Source organism: Anas platyrhynchos, chromosome 1 (assembly GCF_047663525.1).
Source record: "Anas platyrhynchos isolate ZD024472 breed Pekin duck chromosome 1, IASCAAS_PekinDuck_T2T, whole genome shotgun sequence".
Lineage (NCBI taxonomy): Eukaryota > Metazoa > Chordata > Aves > Anseriformes > Anatidae > Anas > Anas platyrhynchos.
The window spans coordinates 109,984,868-110,008,824 of record NC_092587.1 but is presented as its reverse complement, the minus strand read 5'-3'; the positions used below and the strand labels follow the sequence as shown (position 1 = coordinate 110,008,824).

The 23,957-nt window shown below is 51.6% G+C and overlaps 1 protein-coding gene and 1 long non-coding RNA gene across 14 annotated transcripts in view; both read left to right on the top strand.

Moving 5' to 3' along the window:
- Window positions 1-23,957, top strand: part of TIAM1 (TIAM Rac1 associated GEF 1) — a 154,874-nt gene that overhangs the window by 41,384 nt on the left and 89,533 nt on the right. For 2 of the 13 annotated variants that reach the window (XM_072026349.1, XM_072026317.1), the window contains exon 1: window positions 6,093-6,268. The exons of 10 other annotated variants lie outside the window; for them this stretch is intronic. Coding sequence is in view for 1 of the 3 variants with exons in the window: in XM_072026314.1 (XP_071882415.1) it covers window positions 6,244-6,268 (25 nt within the window). In the remaining 2 variants the exon portion in view is untranslated. Of the gene's footprint in view, window positions 1-6,086; window positions 6,269-23,957 lie in introns of those variants that run through there. One more of the 13 variants, XM_072026314.1, reaches the window with a different exon arrangement.
- Window positions 8,195-14,434, top strand: LOC139999193 (uncharacterized). Its single transcript, XR_011804409.1, has 2 exons — window positions 8,195-12,785; window positions 13,690-14,434. It is a non-coding gene; the product is annotated as an uncharacterized lncRNA (long non-coding RNA).

Here is a 23,957-nt window from a genome sequence, read left to right as displayed (position 1 = left end):
TGCAGGTGTACGGCTCGTGCCGTGCGGCAAAGCCAGTGTGCTGAAGCACCCAGGCTCTTGGGAACTTGCAGCGGGCAAAAGCCTGAATAATTACAGGCCTGCCTGTTTGGTGACTTGCTACAAGATCTGCTCCCATCAGCAGGTTGCTCTCTGGGGACAAGTCATCCCTTGTACAGAAATGTCAGCCTTCGGCAACCTGCTTGCATCTCCTGGGCTTTCCGGTCCTGCCCCAGCCCTGTGGCTCTGTCCCCTTCCTTGAAAACTGCTGCAGCAGGGAGATCTCTGCCAGCACTTTCGGTGGGGCCTGGACCACGATGTGGAATTTGAAGGTGCAATTTTTTTTCTTTTCCTCTATGCTTGTCTTTCTGCCTTCCCTTAATCATGCTTGCATCCCGTACTGCGCTGTCTTATTCCACGCTGTAGTAGCATCTTGTCTTCACTTCGGTCTGGGCTGTTACGAGATCTCCTGTGGCAGTGTTTCTTCTGAAAAAAGGTAAAGATCAGAGACCTTTGCTGTATGTCAGGTGTTTCCTGTCTCTGCGTGGATTAGGGCCCTTTTGAAGGGATGAGCATCCCCTATGTGTAATACTTCAGTGTTGTGAATCCAGAAGCTCGTGATGCCTATTTTTAGTGTTGAAGGATTTTGACAACTCATGTAAACCTACGATACCCATCGCCTGACAGCATCCCCACCAGAGTACAGCTTGTCACTCACTGTGAACTGATTTTTTTCCAGCAAATTAAAACCATTGGCAGCAACGTGGCAGGAGCGTGTCAGAATGCAGCAGGAAGATGACAGCAGCCACTGCACAGTTTCTTTCAAAGAAATGAGAGGAGGTGGTTGGATTACACTTCGTGAATAAAATGTTCCTCTGTGATCCCTCTCATCAAAAAAAGGAAGCGGTCCCCGTTTCGGTTATCTCTTGTGGGTTGCTGTGCCACGTGGCAGTGCCCAGCCCTGAGCAAGCGCCGCTGCATGGCTCGTGCAGCCTGTGAGCCCCACCGGGGCGGGGGCCTGCAGGACCCCATAGCAGCCTCAGGGTGTGTGTGTGCACACTCTCTTGTGTATAGCCAGAACGACTTCACAACTGGGGGTGTTTTCTCAGGGCGGGATGACCAGGAGCAGGTCTCTTTTATAGATATTAATCCTGTGTATATAGAGGTACGCGTATTGTCTGCGTGCAGCTGGATGGCTCTGGTCATTATTGGAGCTACATCTCATCGCAGAACGGATTGGATTGTAAGAGACCTTAAAGCCCATCCAATTCCACCCCCCTGCCATGGGCAGGGACACCTCCCACCAGCCCAGGTTGCCCGAAGCCCCATCCAGACTGGCCTTGAGCCCCTCCAGGGAGGGGACATCCATTGCTGCTCTGGGCAGCCTGTGCCAGTGCCTCACCACCCTCTGAGTAGAGGACTTCTTCCTTAAATCTAATTTAAGCCTACCCTTTTTTAGTTTAAAACTATTACTCCTTTTCCTGTCACTATGCTCCCTGACAAAGAGTCCCTCCCCAGCTTTCCTTCAGGCCCCCGTTAGGCTCTGGCAGGCCACTGTAAGGTCTCCCCAGGGCCTTCTGTTCTCCAGGCTGAACAACCCCAACTCCCTCAGGCTGCTCCTTGATCATCCTCTTGGCCCTCCTCTGGACTCATTCTAACAGGCCCATCTCCTTCTTGTGCTGGGGGCCGCAGAGCTGAATGCAGAGCTCCAGGTGGGGTCTCACAAGAGCAGAGCAGAGGGGACAATCCCCTCCCTCACCCTGCTGGCCACACTGCTTTTGATGCAGCCCAGGGCATGGTTGGCTTTCTGGGCTGCCAGCACACTGCTGGCTCATGCTGACCTTCTCATCAACCTGCACCCCCAGGGCCTTTTCCTCAGAGCTGCTCTCAATCCATTCTCTGCCCAGCCTGTGTTTGTGCTTGGGACAGCCCCGACCCAGGTGCAAGACCTTGCACTTGGCCTCCTTTTTGAGATGTTGAGGTTGATGAGGTTTGCATGGGCCCCCTCTCAAGCCTGCCCAGGTCCCTCTGGCTGGCATCCCTTCCCTTCAGTTTGCCAGCTGCAAGGTCCTTCCTTTAACAAGGAAGTTAAATGCCACCGGTCCCAGTACCGACCCCTGAGGAACACCACTCGTCACTGATCTCCACTTGGACATTGAGCACTGACTGCAGTGAAACACAAACATGAAATTTTCACGTCTAGTTGCTCCAGCAATGGCAGTGCGTGCCTGTTGCTGTTGGCTGCGGTTTTGCAGGCAAGTGGGCTGGCTAATTGCCAGCACCCACTCCCTGTAGCTCATTAGAAACCTTTCAGCTACCCTTGCTGTGTAACAACTGGGATCAGCTTTCCCGGGAGCGGGTATATATGCTGACCTCTCCAAAAGAAAAGGAAAAAGAAACCAAACAACGAACTCTAGTTCATTAGCTTACTTTCAGAGAGGCTGAAGGGGAGCTGTTTGTGGCTGAACAATACCTGCCTTTCACGACTCCCTTCCTAATCCCAAATAGAAACATGAGGCTGAGAAACTTGTTCTGATAAAGGGGAGTATGGATGCATTCGATCCAATTGACTTTTTCATGGTGTTAAACTTCTTTAATTGGCAGCGTTAAATATCACTTTGAAGGGGTGGAAGTGATTCTGGTGGTAGTATCATGGTTTTCCATCAGTGCCTTCTTGTGAGCTTCTGCATCACAGACATCCAGTTCCAAAGCTGAGGCTTATAAAAAAAAAAAAGAGGTCTCTATTGACTTTCCTTCTAACTTTATTACTGAACAAAAGATGGCTCAAGCCAAACTGTGACCTCCCCTGGGCAATGGCAACCTTTTGCTTTAGCAGGAATCTTGGTCGCAGCTCCTTCTGGACGCGCGAGGCTGCACAGGTACTGGTGTGGGTGTTTCTTCCAGGACAGGGGTTTTACCAGGGTGAAAGTCCCAGTGCATAGTTTGGCCAAAATCATGTATTATCCACAGGGATATGCAAGAGCTTGTACTCTGAAGCCAGGGCTGTGTTTATAGAGCTGTAGTTTACAGTGTTTTGTGAAAAAGGACTATAATATCACAGTAAAGCGCGTCAGAGTGCCTCGCTTACCACCAGATTGGTCTCTGGCTATGGGATATTTGGAGTACCACCGAAACTGGAGCTGACCATTGGTGTCTGGGTGTTCATGTTGGGCCTGTTGTTCCTGGCAGGTGATAATTGCCTGCTGGGCCCCGGGTTGTGTCCTGAAACATGCTTGACCAGGAGATTGTCAAAGGCAGGTGATAATCATGGCAGCCGGGACCAGAACGCTGTCCTCTGTGGTTTCTCCCATTAGAAACTCCAGCGTTGCCATTAAGGACTCGAAAAAAAAAGACCTGCACGGCTCCAGTTGTCTGCAGGATGGAGACAGGGCTCTCCTGCAGACAGCGTGATTCTCCAAGGCCATCTGTTTGCGCAGGTGGAAAGGACGGCAGATAGGATCATGAATTTTTGAAGCACCTTGGCTTTGTAAAGTAACCCGTAGTTAAAGAGATAAGGTCTGCGTAGCCCTGATGCTCTCGTATCTCTGCTTCCTGCTGCGCTCAGTGAGTCACTGTGCTGAAGTTACTCCCAACCACCTCTCTGCCCCCAGTGATCATCCATTGTTAAAATGATATTAACTCATGTGTGCTAATTAACAGGTGTGCCAGGGTGTGAGAAGCCAGGGATGTTAATTAGGGCTGATGAAGACACCTTTACGCATGATTCGGCCTTGGCTGGTGTCTGGTGGGAGCCCATCTGCCCTCCTTCCACACCTGAGGAGGTGCCGTCCTTCGGTGACTTCTTCCAGCTGGCGTGGACCTCGCCATAGTGAGGAGATCTTTCTCCTCCGGGCTCAGCAGAGGGGTGTCCCCCTCCCAGCTAGGTATCCAGGAGAACCTGAGGACTCCCTATAAAGATTTTCTTTTGATGATGATTGAATAAAAAGTGTTTTTTTCCATTCATTTCATCTTCATTTGGCTAAGGAAGGGAGGATGAGCGTAGGCACCCCTCATGCTGCATGTCCTCTTCCACATAGCTGGTAGCCACTTCTTCCCCCTCATTCAGCTGGAGGTGACAGCACCTCTGGTCGCCTTGCAGGGCCGTCTCCAGCCCCAAATCTGCTCAGCTGCCTCAAAACAGGTTTTGGTAGCTCCTCGCTAATCGCCGGAGAGCACCAGGGTTTATACAAGCTGGCGTGCATGTCTGGGAGGGAGCCCACATCAAAGGGCGCGGATCAACACGCCTCAGCGTAGCGGGGCCGGGTCTGGGACCGACAGACAGGCCACCACAAGGTGTTGGTTAGCAGGTGGCCGCTCCACGTCCTCCTTTCCACCCCTGTCGCCTCACGGTCTGGCCTCTTGTTCCTCAGCCCGCTTTTGGCTTGGGGTCGTCCATCTTGTGGCTGGGGGTCGTCCATCTTGTGGGTGCTGCTCTTCAGTCCTTCTGCACCGATTCAAAACTGACTGATGGCTTGTGGTGTGCCCTTGCTTGGCTGGAGTTTTCTGAACCTCCCTGCTACAGGGGGAGGCAGATACTGGGTAGGAGCCCCTGGCCTCTCTCTGGGTGACCAGGAACTGGCAGGAGAAGGTGTCCCGCAGTGCTGTGGCAAACTGCAGAGCCACGCCAGGCCTGCGGCAACAGGGCGTGCCTCGCCCAGGCCTCCTCAGCTGAGAAACGCTTCAGACAATCTCGCTTTCAATCTGTCGTCGTAAGCATATCTGCTTCTTCTCTAGGACCCGCGAGGAATTGCTTTGTAGCTCAGGCAGCCCGTGTGTGTGTGTGCGCACGCGGGTGTGAGCGCACACCGCTCCCGCCTGATGGCGGAGCCATTTTGGCGCTGAGGGGACTCAGCGCAGGTGGCAGGGCAGCGCCGAGTGCGCCTTTCTGCTGCTCGAACTGGACAAAAACTTGGCTTGCGTGCCTATTTCTGATCGTGGGGTGTGTAAAAATGATCATGCTGAGTCCACTCGTCCAAGCACCTCGTCCCTGGTGGCCCAGAAAAGTCTCCCCCTTCCCATCCTGTCCTTCAGCATCCACAGCACCTGAGCACGAGGAGCTTTGCTCTGGCTGTGTATTCATTGCACTTCCACAGGTGTGCATGCAGACCCGTGGGAGAGCTGGGGTCCTGCATGCATCTTTTGTCATTTTCCTTCTTTTTGTAGTCATTTTGTCCTCCTCCCAAGCTGTGGTGGTGGCTGGGTTGCAGAGGGCAGAACCGCAAAACGACGGCCTTCACCTAACGCTCTGTATTTTGGAAGTGTTGGGCAGAGCTCAAAATGTTAATTTGCTGCTTAATTTGGTGATTTCTGTTTGTAAAAAAAACAATTAGTGTGTTGTCTACCTCATTCCAAGAATAGCTTGATACCTGTTTTTCTTCTCCCTTATAATTGGGTGCAGAGTCAAAATAGGGGAAGTTGGTGGGTAAACACAGCTGGTTAAGGGCTTGCATTTGTGTTTCTTATTTATAGCAAGCATCACAAAATCCTGGTTTTGAGGGCTGAGCTGCTCAAGTCGGAATTCAGAGACAGGCAGAAGCAGTGAATGAGAATAGACCTGATCCATGAGCAGTTTTTACATCTCTTTAGTTCCCGATTCGGCAAGCACTTTTGCACTGCCGGACAGCTTAACGTGAGACAAGTTGGTTTGCCTGCACTCTTGGGGGGGCACAGTCCGGATAAATACCTTGGGGGAGATCTTTCAGGATGCGAGAGCATTGGGGACAATGACAAAAGGTGCGGAGGAGGTCAGAAGTTTTTATTTTGTGTCTCACTGGAGAGTTGTTCCCTGAAAACGCGATTAGAGCCTGAGAGCAGCGCAGGGTAGCGAGGTGACGAAGGGGACCGCGCGGCTGTTTCCCACGTAGCTGACGCGCGAGGCTGGGTATTATAATTACGGGCTGCTCTTGCCCAGCGTCGGAGTTAAAGTCACCCCGGAGGGGTGTCCTGGGGAGGGCAGATTTTGGGACCGGCGGGCTGAGTGGCAGCAGGTCCCAGCAGCCAGAGCCAGCACTCACTGGGAAGGATTAACCGGGAGAGGGAGGGAGGAAAGGAGGGAGGGAAGAAGGGAGGGAAGAGGAGGGAGGGGTGGCAAAACCCCAAACCTTCGAACACACCCAATCGACCCATCTCATCTCCGCATGAAACTTGGCGCGTTACACCCACTGCGAAGCAGCAGGGGAATGACACGCTGACGCTTCCTCCTTTCTGTTACCGGCAGCGAGGGCTTGTGAAATCCGGCCGGCAAAAATGTTCGTGCTCCTGATGATGAACGGTAAGGCGCTTTGCAAACGGCCTCCGCTTCTGCTCACGCTTTGCGGGACGGGCTGGGGGAAGGAGAGCAGTGAAGCTCGGGCTGTGAGACCTGCCTGTGGGATGCCCTGTCGTCGCGATGTCCGAAACGCAGCGTGTCTGGGAACCTCCGTGAGGCTTTCCTCTCCCAGCTTGCGTCCTTTCCTCGCGTGGCTGGAGGTGTTGCTGTTTGTAAGTTGTGTTTAATAAGTTCGTCAAGGGCTGTTGCCTTTTGCGGGGTTTGTGCAGCTCGCAGGTACAAAAGCACTCTGCTTTTGTTGCAGACACAGAGAGCAAAAACTGCCTGAATGGGAGCCGGGCGTGTAGTCGCTAAGTTCCCTCAGCGAGAAAATGTAGGATCGTGTTACTTATTAAAGATGCTTACCTTCTCCAGCTGTCTGGCTTTATTTTCCGTAATTACAGGTTGCCGTGCTCTTTAATTGTTTGAAATGAGCCCTGCGAAAGGTTTCAACTTGACTTGAGCTCTCCCCGTGGTTTCCAGCGGGGGCTGCTCCTCACCCGCTGCCTCCAGCGCTGCCCTCGAGACCCTCGGTGCTGCTCCTGCGTCCTGCCGGGCATGGGCTTGCTTTCAGCTGAGCGGGGCTCAGACCCAACTCAGTTTACCAGCGATGAGTAATTTCCCCGTGTGCCTGTGCGTTGTGAGAAGTGTGTGGCAAATTGCAGTGCTAATCACAGCAAATGGTGCTAAGGGACCGAATGCACAAGCGTGGCGTGCCTGATAAACCTTCCTCAAGGAGCTTGCTCTTGAAAGGGTGCCCGTCTGTTTCCAGGAGGGCTCCGACGCGTTTTGAGGCAGGAACACTTCGTTTCTCCCTGATGTGTGCTGGGAATGAATCTGCCAAACCACAGATTTGCATCGTTCAGGCATTTGCCTTAGCTTTGTGCTTTTGCCCTGGGAAATCAGTGGTGGGATTCCTGCTGGCTCCGGTGGCGTGGGGCAGGCTTCGCTTCTGCACCCCTGCAGCCCGCGGGAGTGCAGGGGTGGGAAGGAGCCTTGCAGGCATCGGTCTTCCGAGCAGACAGGCTTATCTATCGGTGAAGCTACCCATTACGGCTCGAGTCACACGTAATGGCTGTCTGAAGGTGAGCCCCGAGGAAAATTTGTGCAGTTTCCTGCAGACTCAGTGACCTGGACTGGCCCGGCACAGGGTCTGGTGGATGCCCAGGCTGGCACAAGCCAGAAACTGGGGCAGGAGCGTGGGCAGGGGGAAAATGGGAGTTTTATGGAGCGGTAATCTGGTGCTGGATGAGAGGGAAACATTATTTATAGATCAGGGTGTTTTAACGTCCTAGCGTGGGGTTGTTTAAGGAGGTCAGGATGCAGCGCACTGGCAATGGGATTAGCCCAGCTGTGCTGCGAGCGGTGCAGAAGGAGAGGAGAAAGGGAAGTTTCCACGTCAATATTTATGCTTTTATCGTGCCTCACGTAGCACAGGGCTCTGGTGAGACTCAGGGCACGGCGTTGTCAGCTAACTCAACAAATCCTTGCAGGGATCCCAGCGCTGAGCACTACCGTGGTAGCCCTGCTGAGGTCCTGCGAGGGCTCCCCGCGTGCTGGGTCCTTGCCGTGGCTCACACAGGCTGCTCAGGGGGCTGAAGGGGCTCACTGCTGCCTTGTCCCCTCTCCCTGTCTCTTTGGTTATCTCACTGGTGGTTAGCTCGTGGAGCCCTGCGGTGTCCTACCTGCTGGTTTATCCGATATTGTCTCAGCTGGGAGGGGCGGAGGGCGACCCTCTGCAGATAAGGCCCTTTGAAGCAGGCGGGGGTGAATAATAACCGCGGGGGGTGACTCAGGGGAGCTGCCAGACCCAGCCTGCAGCGGGCTGTGGGAAGCCAGGAGGCGGTGCTGGGAAGCCCATAAAGCAGCCGAGGCAGGGAGGGGGAAGGAGAGCGCACAGGGTTGGAGCTAACATGAGCCCCCGTTGTGTTTGGAGGGTGCACGGGGCTGCTGGCACCGATCCCCTTCTGTGCGTGCTGCCCTACGGCTGCTGAAGGTGCTCCAAGGGCTTCACTGCTCCTGTCAGAAACTTGTGGCAAGCTGAGACTGACTCTGGGACATCCACAGGGGAGCAACGCGTGCCGTGTGCTCCCCTGGATCTCCAGTCCTCAAGTCGGAGGAGAAACACATAAGCCTTCTGCTGCCTGCTTCCCAGCTGCAAATTGCTTCGTTAATTTGCACTCACCTGGGTGGGGAAGGTGTATTACGAGTGTGCTCCGGGCCCTTCAGCTGGGGAGACAAAGGCTGCCTGTTGTGCAACCCGGGCTGTGCCTGGCCACCACGGCAGGACGGGTGTGCAGAGAGGGGGGACTTCAAACACAAGCTGTGCTGTTTGATGGGCACGTGTCTTGCGTGCTAACTGATGCGCCCCGCTGGAAAAAGCTAAAATAATTTCCGTATTTTGCACGGGGTTATGCTAAATCGTGCCCAAAGCCTTGAAGCCCGTGTGTTGGATGGCATTAACCGTGTGGTAGAAGCTTCCCAGCTTGAGAGCTGTGAACACGACCAATAAATATGAGGTTAAAAAAAATCATTGGTATAGGGAACGGTGCTTGGCGCATATTGCCCTGGCAGGCAGGGAGCAGGAGACCTTTTGCTTTTAGACCTGGAAGACCCCCAGCAATGGTTGCTGAAATCATTCGCCAGGCATCCGATGACTGTCACGGTGAGGGGTTTGTAACACACGCTTGCTTTAAAAATGACTAATGTGCTTTTTTTTTTTTTTTTTTAAACAGTAACAAAGGATCCTCTTTTCTCCCCTCTGCACAACTGCAGCAATGAATATGATCCTTTTCACCTTTTCTTTTTGCTGAAGTGGGAGGCAGATTGGGTTTTTCTTGACTTTTTATCACGTCACAGAGTGGAGCGAGCAAGCTGCTGCTCTCAGAGATGTGAGCAGAGGCAGCAGGCACCAGAAACACACGCAGCCTTGGATTCAAGGCATAATGCAGAAGTTGCTGCAGTTAGAAGTTGCAGGACCAAACTTCTGATAAACAAGCCCGTGGGAATCATTTTCCTTTCAGCTTGTATCTTTTCAAAGCAAATGAATCGTAATGCTTTAGCAACATCTGGCTGATTGCTTGGTGATCTCTTTCTGGGCAGCAGGACTTTTTGTTTTGTGTTTTGTTACGGAATGAGAAATCGCTGTCATTTACCAGCCTGTTTTGGTGTTGTGTTTAATCTGGGGAGTGACAGCATTTGAGACGTTCCTTCGAGCTGTCACTCCCGGAGGCGCAGGGCTGAATGCGCCACATTTCAGCTTTTGTTCACCGCTTCAAGCAGGTCTTTACGCTTGACATGGTGGTTACCTGCGCATATCTTAAAGTTTGGAAGGTTTGTTTTTAAGGGAAATTAAAGGGAAGAAGAGTTTCTGAGCAGGAGGTAGATGCAGTCAGGTGTAGGACAACCTACCTGGGCTTGGTGAGCGTGTGTAGGTATCCAGAGCCACACAAAGACTTTGGACCCGTCCTCAGGTTCCCTGGGAGCCCCATTTCTTCCTTGTGGTGCGTCTGGACAAGTGCAAAGTAAGAAGTGAAGGCTTTTTGGAGCAGGGCTGGTGGGTGGCAGCCCGACCTGACGGGGAGGCAGTAGGAGCTGGATGAAGTGTGTCAGTGGAGCACGCTGTCTCTGCATAATTCAGCACTGTAAGGCACCGGAGAAATGCATCTTGTGGCAGTAAGCAGTGAGGTGCTCTAACAAACGCCTGCGTGGTGCCGGGGACAAATGTGCAGGGAGAAGAAAGGTGGGAGTCTGAAGGCTAACGGGGGGTGAATCCCAGCTCCCAGGCAGTCAGTGGTCAGGCAGACAAAACTGCAAATAAATCTGTTAGGAGGAAAGTAAAACCATCATACTAAAACTAGGAGATTTGGCATGATAATAAATACCTGAGTATGTTGTGGTGGATGTGGAGTAGCAAAGCTGCTCTCCCAGGGTGGCATCTTGTCCCTCGGACACTGCCTTCCCTGCCGGGGGTGCCAGCGGAGGCTGTTGTTAGCCCAGGGGTTGGGGGCTGGTTCCCATCTGCGGTGCCGCTCAGGGAGGCGGCGTTGTGCCCGTGGGACAGGCTCGTAACGCTAATTTACACTTGCTAAGGGAGGTCATGTAAATAAACCTGAAGGTTTCTGCGCTGCAGTCAAGGCTTTGCTGGCTTCCTTTCCCTCCTCTTCCCCCACAAACAAACAAACAAACAGAAAAACACCCTTTAAATGTTTTCAGTGATGTTTTTCGAAGAGGTAAATCAGTGTTTCTTCTAGTGAGGAGCACGGTCTGGTGGCTGGAGTAGGAGACTGCTTCCTGCCATTGCTGACTTGCCCAAAGTTTTTCACTTGACTTGCCCCAGTTCCTCTTTGTAAAGTGAGATTGATCCTCACACCCAGTGTTTGAGGTTTAAGGAAGGCTTACAACATTTTTCTGATATTTATTGAATATGCTTTGCACGTTTTGAGTGCGTTTTACCCTAAATTGTTTTAGCCTGGAGCCATCTTCTGGAATAGCAAGAAGAAGCCCAAGGACTTGCCTTTGGAGTCAGTTTTGGCTCGGCTGACCTCATTTCCAAGCAGCAGCCCTGCCTTCCAGCCTCTCTGAAGACACACATCCCTGCGCTGGGCTGGGGCCCTAGGCTGAGCCCCAGGGCTTGCTGGGCTTGGGGAGCTGCGTGCTGCTTGCCCCCACAGCCTGCTCCAACTTTACTCGTTCCTACCATGCCTAGCCTGATCCCACGGGCTGCTCATCCCGTTTTTAATACAGTTCCCCAGCCAGGGTTGCCTGAGATGGCTGGGTACCCCCCGTCCAGCCAGGGATTTCCTCTGCACAGCGTGCTCAGGAGAAGCACAGCTGGGCACCCTCAGCTGGCCTGTAATTTGGAGAAGATTAGAGGCAAGCTGCAGATAGCCAGCTTTGTAAGAGTCCTGAACCTGCTCATCACAGGGAACATCTAACTTTAAATGCACCGAGAGCTGCCAGCTGCAGAGAGCTATTTCTGTGCAGGAATCCCTTTAATGTTTAATGCACTTTTTGCTAATTGAGCCCTAAAATGAGTCACTGAAGGGAGCAGCATCAGATTTTTGAAACCTCTGCCCACCTGTTGCTTCAACTGACTTCTCTGTAGCGTGCTTCGGTCCCAAATTATTCAGAGAGAAGTGAAAGGAAGCCAAGAGAAGATGGACTTTGGTACTGGGTTGTGCCGATGAGAAGGAATTAAGGATTTCCAACAGGTATTTAAGCTATTTGAAAATGTGAAGGTAAAGGCTTTTGGAACATTTTATCCCTCTCAGAGCTACTGCTTCGTTCTGTGAGTGACCACGTTTCTCGCCTGCAGAGAGGCATTCATCAGGGCTTGGTGTTGCTCAGAATCTGGTACCGAAGGCAGAGACGGCAACTTCGTGCCTCCTTGATGCTGGCATTGCTTTACCCTCTTCATGTCAGAAGGTACCAAAACTTGTTGCCATGATTATATTAAGAAAACTCTCAGGAGGCCTCAGAAATGAGTGAATTAGTGCTGAGGCTGTTGCGACCCTTCCGTAGCATTTGCTTGCCCACTTCCTCAGCTCCCCACCAGCACCCAGCTCCTGGGGCGGAGCGAGGCTCCCGGCCGGGGTTCTCCAGAGGCAGAGGTTTGGGATTATCGGCAAATGAAATTAATTTCTCATGGCTAAAGCTGGGCCAAATTTCACGTTCGGAGTCTCCAGGAGCGCAGCTGACGGAGCACTAAGAGGATTATCTCCTCCCGACCTCCTTTTTTGACACCCGGCAGATGAATGGCAGAGGCCAGCAATTCACAGCCCGCTGTGCCTGAGCTACAATTTATTGCAATATTACCCGCAAGTAATTGAGCAGATCTTACAAGTCTGTAGAGCAGGCTGATGCCGGGCAGCTCTTAAGGAGCCGCATACGATTCCTTTCGATTAGTTTTAGGGGCCTTTTACACGAGGTAAAATGATGGTGTGGTTTGGTGATGCCCTGCTGAAATTAGGCAGTGCTGAGCACCATCTCCTATCTAAGTAGGTATTTGTCGTCACCGCTTCATCTGCTTGAGCACCTCACTTAGATAAAAGGGTTTATTCTGACTTTATTTCAGTGATGTGGGAAAGCGTTTCCTCCATCTGTAAAAGGCGATTTGAGATGCGGGGAGATTTCAGATACTTGCCGGTGAATCCGTGGAATTAAATTGGAGAGGGGAGCCCTAATCTAGTACCTTAGCTGCAAGATACAGGCTCCTCTTAAGCTTCACAACTAAATTAACTAATAAACCTGTCAGCCTGGATGCTGCCCTCTGAAATTCATAGCTCGCCATGGAAGGGAAGCCCCTGGAATGTAAAGATTTAGCAAAAAAAGGCCCTGCAGCTTTAGAGGCAGGCGCGCTCCTTTGAGAAACATCCCCCACGCAGCTGCTCCGGCTGTTTCCCCAAGACCTTTGTGAACACGAGAAAAGAAGCAACAGTGGACGCGTAAGGAAAACAAGAGGAGCACGGTGGTGCCCGAGGTAAGCACTGCAGGTTATTTCATCAGGCTGATGGCAGAGAATGGCTCTGCCTGGTGGGCCAGCACGGCGTAGCCTTGGCGGATTTGCTCGGCAGCACCGAGCGTGTGCTCAAGTGTTACCTGTTTGCGTGAGCTGATGGCTGTAAATCGGGAGTTGGAGAACTCAGGGGCTCTGATTGTCTCTGGCACAGGGCGATCATCTCAGCAGCCACACTCGGAAGCCAGTATTTTGTTTGCATTATGACACTCTAATAACGCTAAAAGGATTAAACCTAAATGTATGGGAAGAGCCGGATCCCTTGCAGTGCGAGGCATACAAATTGCATGCCTGGGCTGGGTTAGCGGGATTTTATACAGAAATTAAGTGTTTTTGCACTAAATGACCATTTATGCTTGCAGTTTGCCACAGACCAGTGCAGATAGCCTTTCTCTTTGGGCTGTCGCCAGAGCTGTGCATGCACGTTTGGCTGTACAGTAGAGTTGGACAGCCAGCTCCTCAGGGCGTGATCCTGGGGGATGCCCGGAGAGCTGACTGCCCCTGGACATACCTGGAGGTCCGTGGGCTCCCCAGGTGAGAGTTTCCCTGCTGGTGGCGAGGTTTCCTTCGCCTCTTTCAGCGTGGTCAGCTTTGGTGGCACCATGTTGATACGGGCACACCCAAGGAGGACACATCGCTGTAAGTCTGTACAAAAGCTCAGTAAAATGAGATTTTTTTTCATTTTATTGCCCAAAAGGTGGCATGGCAACCAGAGTTAGGTTTCTTCCCACCTCTAAATCTCCCACTAGCTGAGAGGAGTTTGGGGCACGCATGAGGGACTCAGCAGTGGCCGTGCTTGGCATGTACGTGGGGCGCTTGGTCCTGAGAGCGCAGAAGAAAAGGTAGCTGAGGGTGTTGTCTTCTGCAGCAGCAAACTGAGCTGGGCACTGACTCACCGACTGCCCGCAGCCGTCCGAACTGCTCCTCCGTGGGAAGGCAACGCCCCTGCAGCACCCGGCGGTGACGAAATATTTCGTAAAGCAGCGTCGGCAGCGCTCAGCCCCTGCGCCCGGGCGAAAACCAGAGCAGCGCACCGGGGTGTGCCCGTGGAGATCCCTTCAGCCACCGCGCCCTAGGCAGCCTCCCTTTGATATTTATCATCGCTACAGGTGGAAAGATTGAGCCAAAGCCATGAAGCAGCAAAATGTAAGGGTGAGGAGAAAGGAGAAAACACTGCGGCATCAAAAAGTTGTGCTAGGAAACTTGGTGTTTTTGAACTTTGCTTGAACAACGTGGTGAAGTTCCTGCAGATGTTGTCATTAACTTCTGACGGTACCAAGGGTGCAGAGTAAACCACAAAGATCCATAAAACTCTCCCAGGTTTTTCTTCCGAGTGCTGTTATTCTTTTAATTAAAAACGCAGTAAATGTGAGTGCCTCTTTTCAGTAAAGGAGTGCTGAAAATATTCTAAATACAACACTTTGTTAGTCCGTTGCGAAACCATTTTAATTTAAAACCAACAAATATTTCAGCAGGGTTTCCATAACGATTATTAGTTTTTAATTATTTCTGTCATTTTCCCTTATTAAAAATGGAATTATTAGTCTCCTAATTCTAAATCTAATTCTATTTACTGCCTTGGCATCTTCAAATTGCTTCCTGGCTTCTTTCACGGTAATCTCCTTGGAAAAATGGGGTAGTTATTGTGTCAGTGTTTCTCCATCTGTATGGATTTGGAGATATTGGTAGAGTTTGAGGTTTTGCTTAAGGGCAGTCTAACTAACAAAACCGTAATGGATTTAAGCCCGATGGTGCAGTGTCAAGTTAGTTCATGTGACATCAGTCATGACTTCGCGGCCAGTCTAGTTCAGGATGTCATATTTGGTAGCATGTCAGCTAAATTAAAATGTATGGATCGCTGCCGTGATATTGAATGTGATTTATCCTGATTTATTCTTCTCCTTATGCAAATTCGAGCCCCTTCCAGCGCTCATATCCTGTATGTTTATGCAGTGGCTTTCAACATCTCTCGGTTAGCGTGTCTCTAACGCCAATCCAGCAGAGGTGTAAATCCCTGGGAAGGAGTTGGTAGGCAGCGAGCCCTTCAGCGGCCATGGACGTGCCTTCCTAAAGCCCTCCTGCAGATTTCTGTCTGCTGAGGAGACCCCAGCTCAGCACCCATAAATAACGACAGTTCAGAGTCATTATTTACTGCTTGCTTTAGTCTGGCAGCGTTAGAAAATATGTGCAATGGGGACACCTCATTTGTCTGTTCGCACCGTGTTGCGTTCTCCTCTTGAATATTCTCAAACGCCATTAGGGAATGAACTGGGCAAAACCACACACTTGCAGCTAACACAAAGATTATTTGCTGTTTCATGTTGATGGATAGCCTCTTAAATGGTGTATGCCACAAGAAAACGTCTAAGTAGCATTCTTACGGGATGCACAACTCATAATTCAATTCAGCATGACGTGACGGGCTGACAGGTTAAACTGAGAGCTGTCCTCTTGTCCCCATTCATCTTCATCGGAAAGTTCACTGGAAAACTAGCACAGGGATGGTTTCACTGCTGCTCCGTGTGCTGGCGGTCCTTGCTGGGCATCGATCCCTGCTTCGCGCTGCTCACGTGAGTTACGGGTTAACTCTGTCTGGAATTGTGCATCATTTTTAAGTCTTGTTTCTTTTTAATAAAGTTGCTTGTCAGGGTGATAGCTGGAAAAAAAAAACACCTCAATGTGGCGTGACAGAACAATGCTTAAATTCAGCCGTGGAAGTATTGCTATAAAAACATCCCCTGAGCCTAGTGGGAGCTGACTTGCGTTACACCAGCACTGAGCTTTTTTTTCGGGTCCCATTTTACGGCGTTTAAATACCTTCCTTGTGAGTGGACAGCGTGTTTCTGTGGGGAAAAGCGCAAAGATTGTGGAAAGCTCGCACAAATGAATGGTGCTTGGCAAGCAGGAGGCTGCTGTGCTCTCCTTCCTTCTTAAAAGTGGCAGTAAGGCAGTCTCTGGAGAATACAGACATGTCCCAGGACATGGGCTTTGTCAGGAGGAGCTGGAATCCGAAGCAGGGCCCTACCTTTTCCTCCTGAAGCACCGTCCCGCCTCTGTTTGCGTTTTCGGCATTTTTCACGTTGCATTGACAGCGAAACGTCGGGATGTTTGCTGAAAACAAAGGGCCGGATGAATAAAGTCTTTTGCTCTATTGTTCCCCAAACTGGTTATGGGCCTTTTCTCCCTGAGCCTGTTAGGTTGGGCTTGAAGAAAAAAAAAGAAACAGGCAGAAAACCCAAACAATACAGTAAAACCAAAAGCGCCAGAGCAGGTGTTGCTCACTTGTCGAGACAAGCAGGCGACTCATTTCCTTTTCAAAACGTGGTTGGAAGTCGGGTTTTAAGGAGGAAGATCAAAATAGATCTGCCCAACATAAATTTCAGGACTCGGACTGTGTTCTCCTACCTCCTGAGTAAACGCGGCGTTGGAGGGACAGAGCTTTAGTGAGCTGCTATCGTGCCTATAAATCCCCTCGCAGGGCCTTCCTAGAGCTCTTCCAGCACTGTTGCTCATTAGCGGCGTTAATTACAATCCCTCTGGTGTCTCCTCCTGCTCTGATATTCCCAATCCCATTAGCTGCCTTCCCTAGTGCTCTGCGTTTCCTTGCAGCTGAATGCCTCAGCAACAAGCCGGGCCTCATGCTCAGCACCGGCCTTTAGGAGTGGCTCCAGGAGATGCTCCTGGGTTACCCGGCAGACAGCTGGCATGGCTCGCCTTCCTCCTGCCCAGTTGGGGTATCTGTGGTGGACTGGGAGCCCCACAGGAGCAGCCCCACAGAATTGTCTAGGTTGGAAGAGACCTCAAGATCACCCAGTCCAACCTCTGCCCTAACACTAACAGTCCCCACTAAACCATATCCCTAAGCTCTACATCTAAACGTCTTTTGAAGACTTCCAGGGATGGTGACTCCACCACTTCCCTGGGCAGCCTACCCCAGTGCCTCACAATCCTTTTGGTAAGGAATTTCGGAGCCCCCAGGAGCCCGGCACAAGCGGAGGCTCCCGAGCAGGCGGTGCTGCTGCCAGCGGAGATGCGAAGAAGCTGTGACCACGCTTGGCCGGAGTTTCCTGCACCTCCCCTGTAACCAAACCAACCACTTCACGCTTTTATTTTTATTTTTTTTTTCTCCTTTCTTTCAGCTACACATTCAGATTGCAGCAGGGCATTTTTCCTAGCGAGTTTGGGAGCCTCTGCCCAGCGTGCTGGTGGGGCCGGGGGAAGCTGTTCGCCTTTAAAAGTCCAAGGCGCTCATTGTGCAAAATGTTTTGCAAGCTACGTTGCGATGGGAAAAGTACATGCAGGGCAGACTCTGCAAGCCGGAGCGGAAAGGTGCCCTGCAAAAGTGATTATACATTCCTTTTCATGTTTTTTTAAGAGGCAGGGAATATGTTGAGGCGTGCACGAACCTGCACGAAAAGTGATAATGGAGCGCCTTCCTCCTTTCCCACAGCTGGGTGTAGATAAGACACACCAAACTTAATGCCTGCCTGCTTTTGTTCGCAGCCCTTTCCCATTAGGGCTGCTGCATATTCCGGAGCCGGAGACGCGAGGAGGGAGATCCCGCCCGGCCCTGCGTGGATAAAAGCCCAGGAATCAGCTTGTCCCCCTGTCCCCCTCCATGAGCCCCCTTCTTCCCCCTTTGCCCTCCACCCCATGCTATCGATGTGCCTTCGCGGCGTGAGGCTGTCGCCGTCGTGCTTTATTTGTCTCCTGTCAGGAGCATTGCAGGCAGGCCCACGTCGAGTTACGTCTCCCTCGTGAGCCGCGGTGCCGAGAAGCGGTCAGGGTAAATGCTGCCCCGTGTATTAATCCCTGCAGTGGGGTTTGGGGTGCTGCTCGGGTGAGTGTCGCTCTCATGTTGCTAACATCCAGCTTATAGGTGTGTATGTTAACGAGGTTGTCATCAGCGGGTTTGCTGCATGTGGCCTTCCCCAGCTGAAAGGGAAGAAGCTGGGCTGATCTTTCCCGTTTCTGTCTCTTTATAACCCCTTCCTGCTTCTTTGGGGGCCCGCTGAATGAATTTTGCAGCCATTTCTCAGGGCTCTGGGGCCAGGCCCCGGGTGAGGCGCTCGGGGCAGCTGCTGTGTCTGCAGGCAGGGCTGCCGGGCTGCTCATGTGGCGGCTTGCTCCGCGCGAGGCTGATCTGCATAAGCTCAACAGCTTCCTTTTGAAGAAAAAGACGGTGTCAGCAGAGTGCAGGGAGACACTTTGTTTTTTCTTCCCTGACAGAAGACCTGAGGTTTCTGCCCACCCTCGGCGCAGGCAGGAGCTGGCACCCTGGCAGGCTGGAAGTGATCCCGTGTAGTGTCTGCCTCCGAAAGGAGAGCTCGCTGTTGCAACAGCTGGGTGCTGCTGCAGCGAGGGAAGAAGAAGTACTTTCCCCTCCCAGCACGCCAAAAGCATTGATTTAGGAAGAAAAAATAAAAAGGTATCACATCAATAAGTACAGAGACGTGCTAACAGCGCCCTGCTGCCATGGGGCACCCACGTGGCATCGCTGTAGTGGTATAAAGCCTTCTTCTGCAGATAGCACTTAAAAGCTATCAGGATGCTTCACCAGCAAAGCAGCACTTTGGCTAAAATAGCTTATTCTAAGTTCATTTTTCTCTTGGAAAGAAAATAGGTTACCATAAACCGTGTCACAACTTTGCGCCTCTAACTGTCTGGCAGTGGGCTCTGCAGGCATAAGCAGAGGTCGTGCTCTGTCAAATTGGTGACTGACGTGTCTCTGCTGGCAAATATTTGTAGCTTAAATTGGTCCTGAATCTTGAGACCATGCTTAGGTGCCTGCCCTGCTCAGAGCTGGCTTCCCTCCCGTAGTGTCCAGGAGATAACTTTCTGACAGGGGTGTCGGATGAGTTGGCTTGGTTGACTGTAAAGGATGAAGTGCAAAACATTGGCTTTTTTTTTTTCTTCCTCCTCCTCTTTTCATTTAGGTGTGTTGGCTCTGAAAAGGTGTGGAAAGAAGAGAACCAAACAAATAAACAAGTGCAGGAGGGAATTTTATGGGGGGTATTTTCATTTAGCTGTTGCGTGACTTGACGGGACGTGCAGCCCATCGGTGCTGAGTGACGAGGTGAGCATTAAGGATGGGAAGACTGATGACAAAACTTCCAGAGGTCACCAGAGCACCTGTAGGGTGCTCAGCTCGCTACTGGGGAGCTGAAACAACATAAAGAGGACCGTCTTCCAGAAAGAGAGGCAGCACTGCAAAATGAAGGAGTCTTTGTTTAGCTCAGTCGTAAAGGTGCCCTTTGCTTCTTTCTTTCGGCTTGTCAAAAATAGCATAGGGGGTTTCCTTTCAAAATTCCCTTTAAGAATGGCAGTGCTCTTTGTCTTTGTGGTGTGTCTGCCATGTGTCTGTAAGTTACCCCTTCTGCTGTAGGTCTGTAGGATCAGTGTGGTGATGCCGTGAGGCTGTGGCTGGTGATGGAGTAGAAGGCACGGGAGAGTCACGGCTCCTGGTGGCTTGGGCATGGGAGGAGGAAACTCGGCTTGCAAGAGGCCTGAAATTCAGGCTCCACGATGCTATATTTAACACCCGTTTCACTAAAACTCACTTTGTCCGGTAACACAGTGGGATCTTTCTCCACGGCGCTGCTTTCCGCCTTACCGAGGCTGCAGCACCTGTGTGGGTCCCTTGTGCGTAGCTATAAAAACAGTGCTGGGAAGGCAGGGGAAAAGAGCGGCCGCTCCTGCAGGTCCGACGCCTCTCCCTTTGTCACCCAGGTGCCATTTATGTGGATTCAGGAGCTGCTGCGAGCTCAGGTGGGCTGAATAATTCACTTGTGACTCGGGCATAGGTGCCCATGGTCAGCACGCTCACAAATACACGATGTGTGCATTCACCGCCGGTTTTATTTTCACATGGGCTGGGAACGATGCCACAGAAAATATCGGTAGCTTTCTCAGCTACTAAAATCATCCACCACTCTTTAAATTTAAAGAGGAAGCCGGTTATTTTCTTTTAGGACTATTTTGGGCCGCATACCAGTGTGAAGCACTGAAATGAGGGAATGACACTTAGTGCTGCTGAAAATATAAAGTGCTGTGCAGATTTACGGCGTCTTCGTTTGGTGGCGTGGCTGATATTTCACCAGCCTGGCGCTTCTGGAGAGGTACAGCTATTGTTTCAGTAAATGTTTGCATTTCTAATATGGATTTTAGAATTCCTTTTTAAAAAAAAAAAGAACTCCCCCCGTATGTATGCTATAATATTTTAGCACCGTATAAAGTTTCGTTTCGGTGACTGTACCCCACAGTGTAACAGCTACAGGTAAGAAAAACGTTCTTCTTACCAATACTAAGCTAGATTTTTTTTATTAGCGACCTGCTCTTGTAAGAAAGCATTGAACCAGAGCTGACAGTAAGCAATTTTCCACCGATGCTCTGCTTGGACTTCAGGCTCTGCAGCACGCTCTCTAATAGCAATACCCGGTGACTTTCCAGTAATGTTTCACCTCGGGCTAGGCGATCAATTTTTCTTTCTTTTTTTTTTGGTGAATGGTTTATTCACTGCAACGTGCTTTGTGGATGTGGGACAGCTAAGAAACTCTGGAAGCAGTCACAGCCTGCGGAGGGCCACGTTCAGACCGTGCTGTGCGGTTGGAGCTCGCAGACGGAGTCAGGCAGGCTCGAGGCTGGGGCCAGGGCTCTCTCAAACTCACGGCGTGGTTTCAGCTGAGAACTTAATTTTCCTGACAGATCAATAAAGCAGAGAAAGAGCGGCTTCCCCACCCGCACCCCTGCATGAACGCACGTGTACGTGCATGCACCCACACGCCGCTTTTCGTCCTGTAGCTGAGAGGATGTCGCTCCTCCGGGACAGGGGAGGTCCTGGTGAGAGTGCTCTGCCTGGTGAGCCTTCAGCCTTCGTTTTCCTCCTCTCCCTTCCTTCACGTAAGGATGTCTTGGGGAATGCCATTTTAGGGTGCTCCTGGGACAGTTGTCAACAGTTTGTCTTGTAATTAGCCACTTACACTTTTCATATAGCATTTAAGTAGGGAGGCAGTAGGAGAAAGTGAGAGCCCGATGCTGGAAAAGTCTCCCAAAGGGTTTGGAACACCTCTTCCAGCTCCTTCTCCGGTGGTATTTTTTGAATTGTTTTCACAAGAAGAAGAAAACCAAAGCACTTTCTGGCCGCCTGCTCTCTAGGATGTCAGGAGCTCAAAGGCACAAACCCCACGGTCATTTTGGCCATTCTGCAGCTGGCTTCACACCGAGGACAGGGAGTTTGTGGGTGCCAGCACCAACATTCCTGCTGTACGGACCGTGGCTTTCAAAGCTAGAGGAGAACTTGAACAGCCACCCTGCCTCTTGCTTTTTGAGTTGGCGAATCTTTGAAGTTACCTTTTGCTGCCTGTAAATACAGATCATGTCCTTCTGCAGCCTTTTTGGTTTGCTACACGAGACAGTCCCGCTCCAGGCTTCATTGCATCTGTCTTGCTTTTCTTGAAGGCACTCTGCTCCGTGTTAGCCTTTGCCATGGATGATGAGGGCTGCACGTGTTATTCTGGATGAGGTCAGTGGCTTCTGTGGCAGCACTCACTCTTGTTTCTTCTGGGAAAACCTGCCTGCTGCAGCTTTCGATTACATTTGCTGTTTTATCACTATTTATCACATCAGTGCCTTCTGTCATCAATACGAGACAAAAGGGCTCTTCTATATTGTGACTTTCTTGCTTTGTGTCAGTAGCACATTTTTTCTTCGCATGTCATCACTGAAAGCATTAAAACACCTCATCCCTTGAGTCAGATAATTCTCCTTCCAGCTCAACCTCTTCGCAAAGTTTCTTGTGCATATCATAACTCCTGTGTGCGTCTTTGTCACCCGCTGCTTAGCTAATCGTTTCCCAGAAAGATGCCTTCTGCCCTTCCCTCCCCTAGAATTGGTTATCCTGGTGGAGAAGATCAGATGAGCATGCTGCAATCGGGGGGGTGTTTTGCTCAGTTTCCCTTTTCCAGTCTCAGCTGTGCTCTCCAGCCTTGCACGCGATGGAGGCCAGGAGGCGGCTACGTCGCTCCTCGGGTCACTCCTTCCCCAGTGATCCTGATCCGCAGGTTTTAACAGAAAAACACTCGTGCACACACCTGCGGTTTCTTGTACCACTTCTCTCATAGTCTGGGGAGGCAGATTCGAAACTGCTGCTGACTGGCAGATCTTACACCCTTTGAATCGTGCTCCACGGATGCCTCAGATGTGGTATTCATGCGGCTTTGCTCCCCCGTGCCCTTACTGAAAAGGAAGGCCAAGTGTTCGTTTTCGTTTCAGCCCAGGCTGAGAGCTGGCTGGTTTCAGCTTCCAGCACGAAGCTGCCTTACCCTTACCGTGGCACCTGGGCTTCTCCCCTCAGAAACCAGCCCTGTCCCCGTGCCCCGGCAGGGCTCCCTGCTCCCGTGAGCTCCGGACACATCCCGCGGGGCTGCAGCTCCCCGTAGGCTTTGCCCCCTCTGATTTAGGGGAGCAGCACGGGGCGTGTGGCCTTCGCTGCTGGGCGTCCCTTCCTCGGGGAAGGGCTGGGAGCCCGGGAGCGGTGTGGCGGTGTGACGGGCACGCTGCAGCCCAAACCGGTAAGCCCAGCTAGACGCAGCCTTTGGGTGACGGCGCTCGAGCGATCAGGTTCTGTCAGGACGTGCAAGATAAAATCTGCCTGCTTAATTTAACTCTGACACTGGCAAGCTGGTACAGACCGGCCGAGCTTTGCATGAATGTTTTTTTTTTTTTTTGCTATGCGCGCTGGCGAAATGGCGAGGGTTTGTCCCAGGGTAATGCCAGGCTGAGAAACCTGCTCTGGCGTGGCTGGGATCATGGCACCGAGAGGAGCAGCCGTGTGGTTACAGGCGTGCTTGCCTCTCCTGCCGGGCCCTGAATAAACAGTGCTGCAGTCACCAGTGCCAGCTTTGGTGGAGCACGGCTGCCTCCTTACCGGGACCCTTTTTGGTGGCTGGTGGCTTCCCACAGCCAGGGGGTTCCCCAGTTTTTGGCTTGATTTCGGTGACATCTGAATCATGCTAGATACCCATTTAAAGGTAGGAGCTTGCTGGTACCAGAACTTCTGCAAGGCATCATCTTAAAAGGACGCCCTCCTCTTCAACACTTCTTGCTACCCTACTCCCCACGTGGCCTCACCGCAGAAGCTGCTGTGACTTTGACACCTTTCCTGCTCATCACACCCCTCGCAGTGCTGCTGCACGCCGGTGAGGTGCCTCGTTCTTCGTCGGAGCGAGCGCAGCCAAAACGTGAGAGCTGCTCTGCCTGGGTTTAATTTGCCGTGTGTTTTTCCGTAGACCTCTGGAATCCCTCCCTGGTACTTACGCCGGGGGATCTATAATTAGATACTGGTGTTCCTATCTCAGGCACCATCTTAATGATCTGTGTGAGGTCTTTGGCACTGCTTGAAAATCACATTGCTTACCTGCGTGCTTCGGTGAGGATCCACGCTCAACGCTTCCTCTCCAATCCCGCCCCCCTCCGATTATTGGCCTTCATTTTTTTTCCACAACATTTTTCTCCTTCACATCCTGCCTGCCCTGGCTCCCCGCTCATTCAAGCCAAGGGTTTCAGCTTTTATTGCTCGAGACCTTCGCTCTGGGTGGTTCCTCAGTGTCCATCCAACGTGTCCTGCTTCTCTTCCCTCCTCCTCTGTCCTTCAGCTGCCTCGCTGCTAGCAGCTACATCGCTGCTGGTTTTTGGTTATGCAGTGAGTGCACCACTCTGCCTGCTTGGTGCTGTGTCTTCTTTCCTGAACACTTTCATGTTGCTTCTAAACACATCTTTTTTTCCATGCATTTGGCACGTCCCGTCCTCATTGTGCATCAGCAGTTCTCGGCTCATTTGGCACAGGCAGAAAGTGCTCCTCAATCAAAGTGCAAGAACAATAATGTGCAACCCTAAGGTAAACAAACGGGCCACACCTCATTTTTATTTCGGCTCTATTGGGGGAATTCTCTTCCTCTTTTAAGTAACGCCGAAATGCACGCGCGGTCCTTCCAGCTCCCCTTCTCCTTCTTGCCCTCCACGAAGGCCAAGTGGGCTCCTGCTTTCCCGCAGCTCCCCCGTGGCTGCAGAGCCCCTCTGCTTCCCAGGGCGCAGCCTGCAAGCTGCTGTTGGTCTTCCCCACAGGCTCCAGGGAGTTGC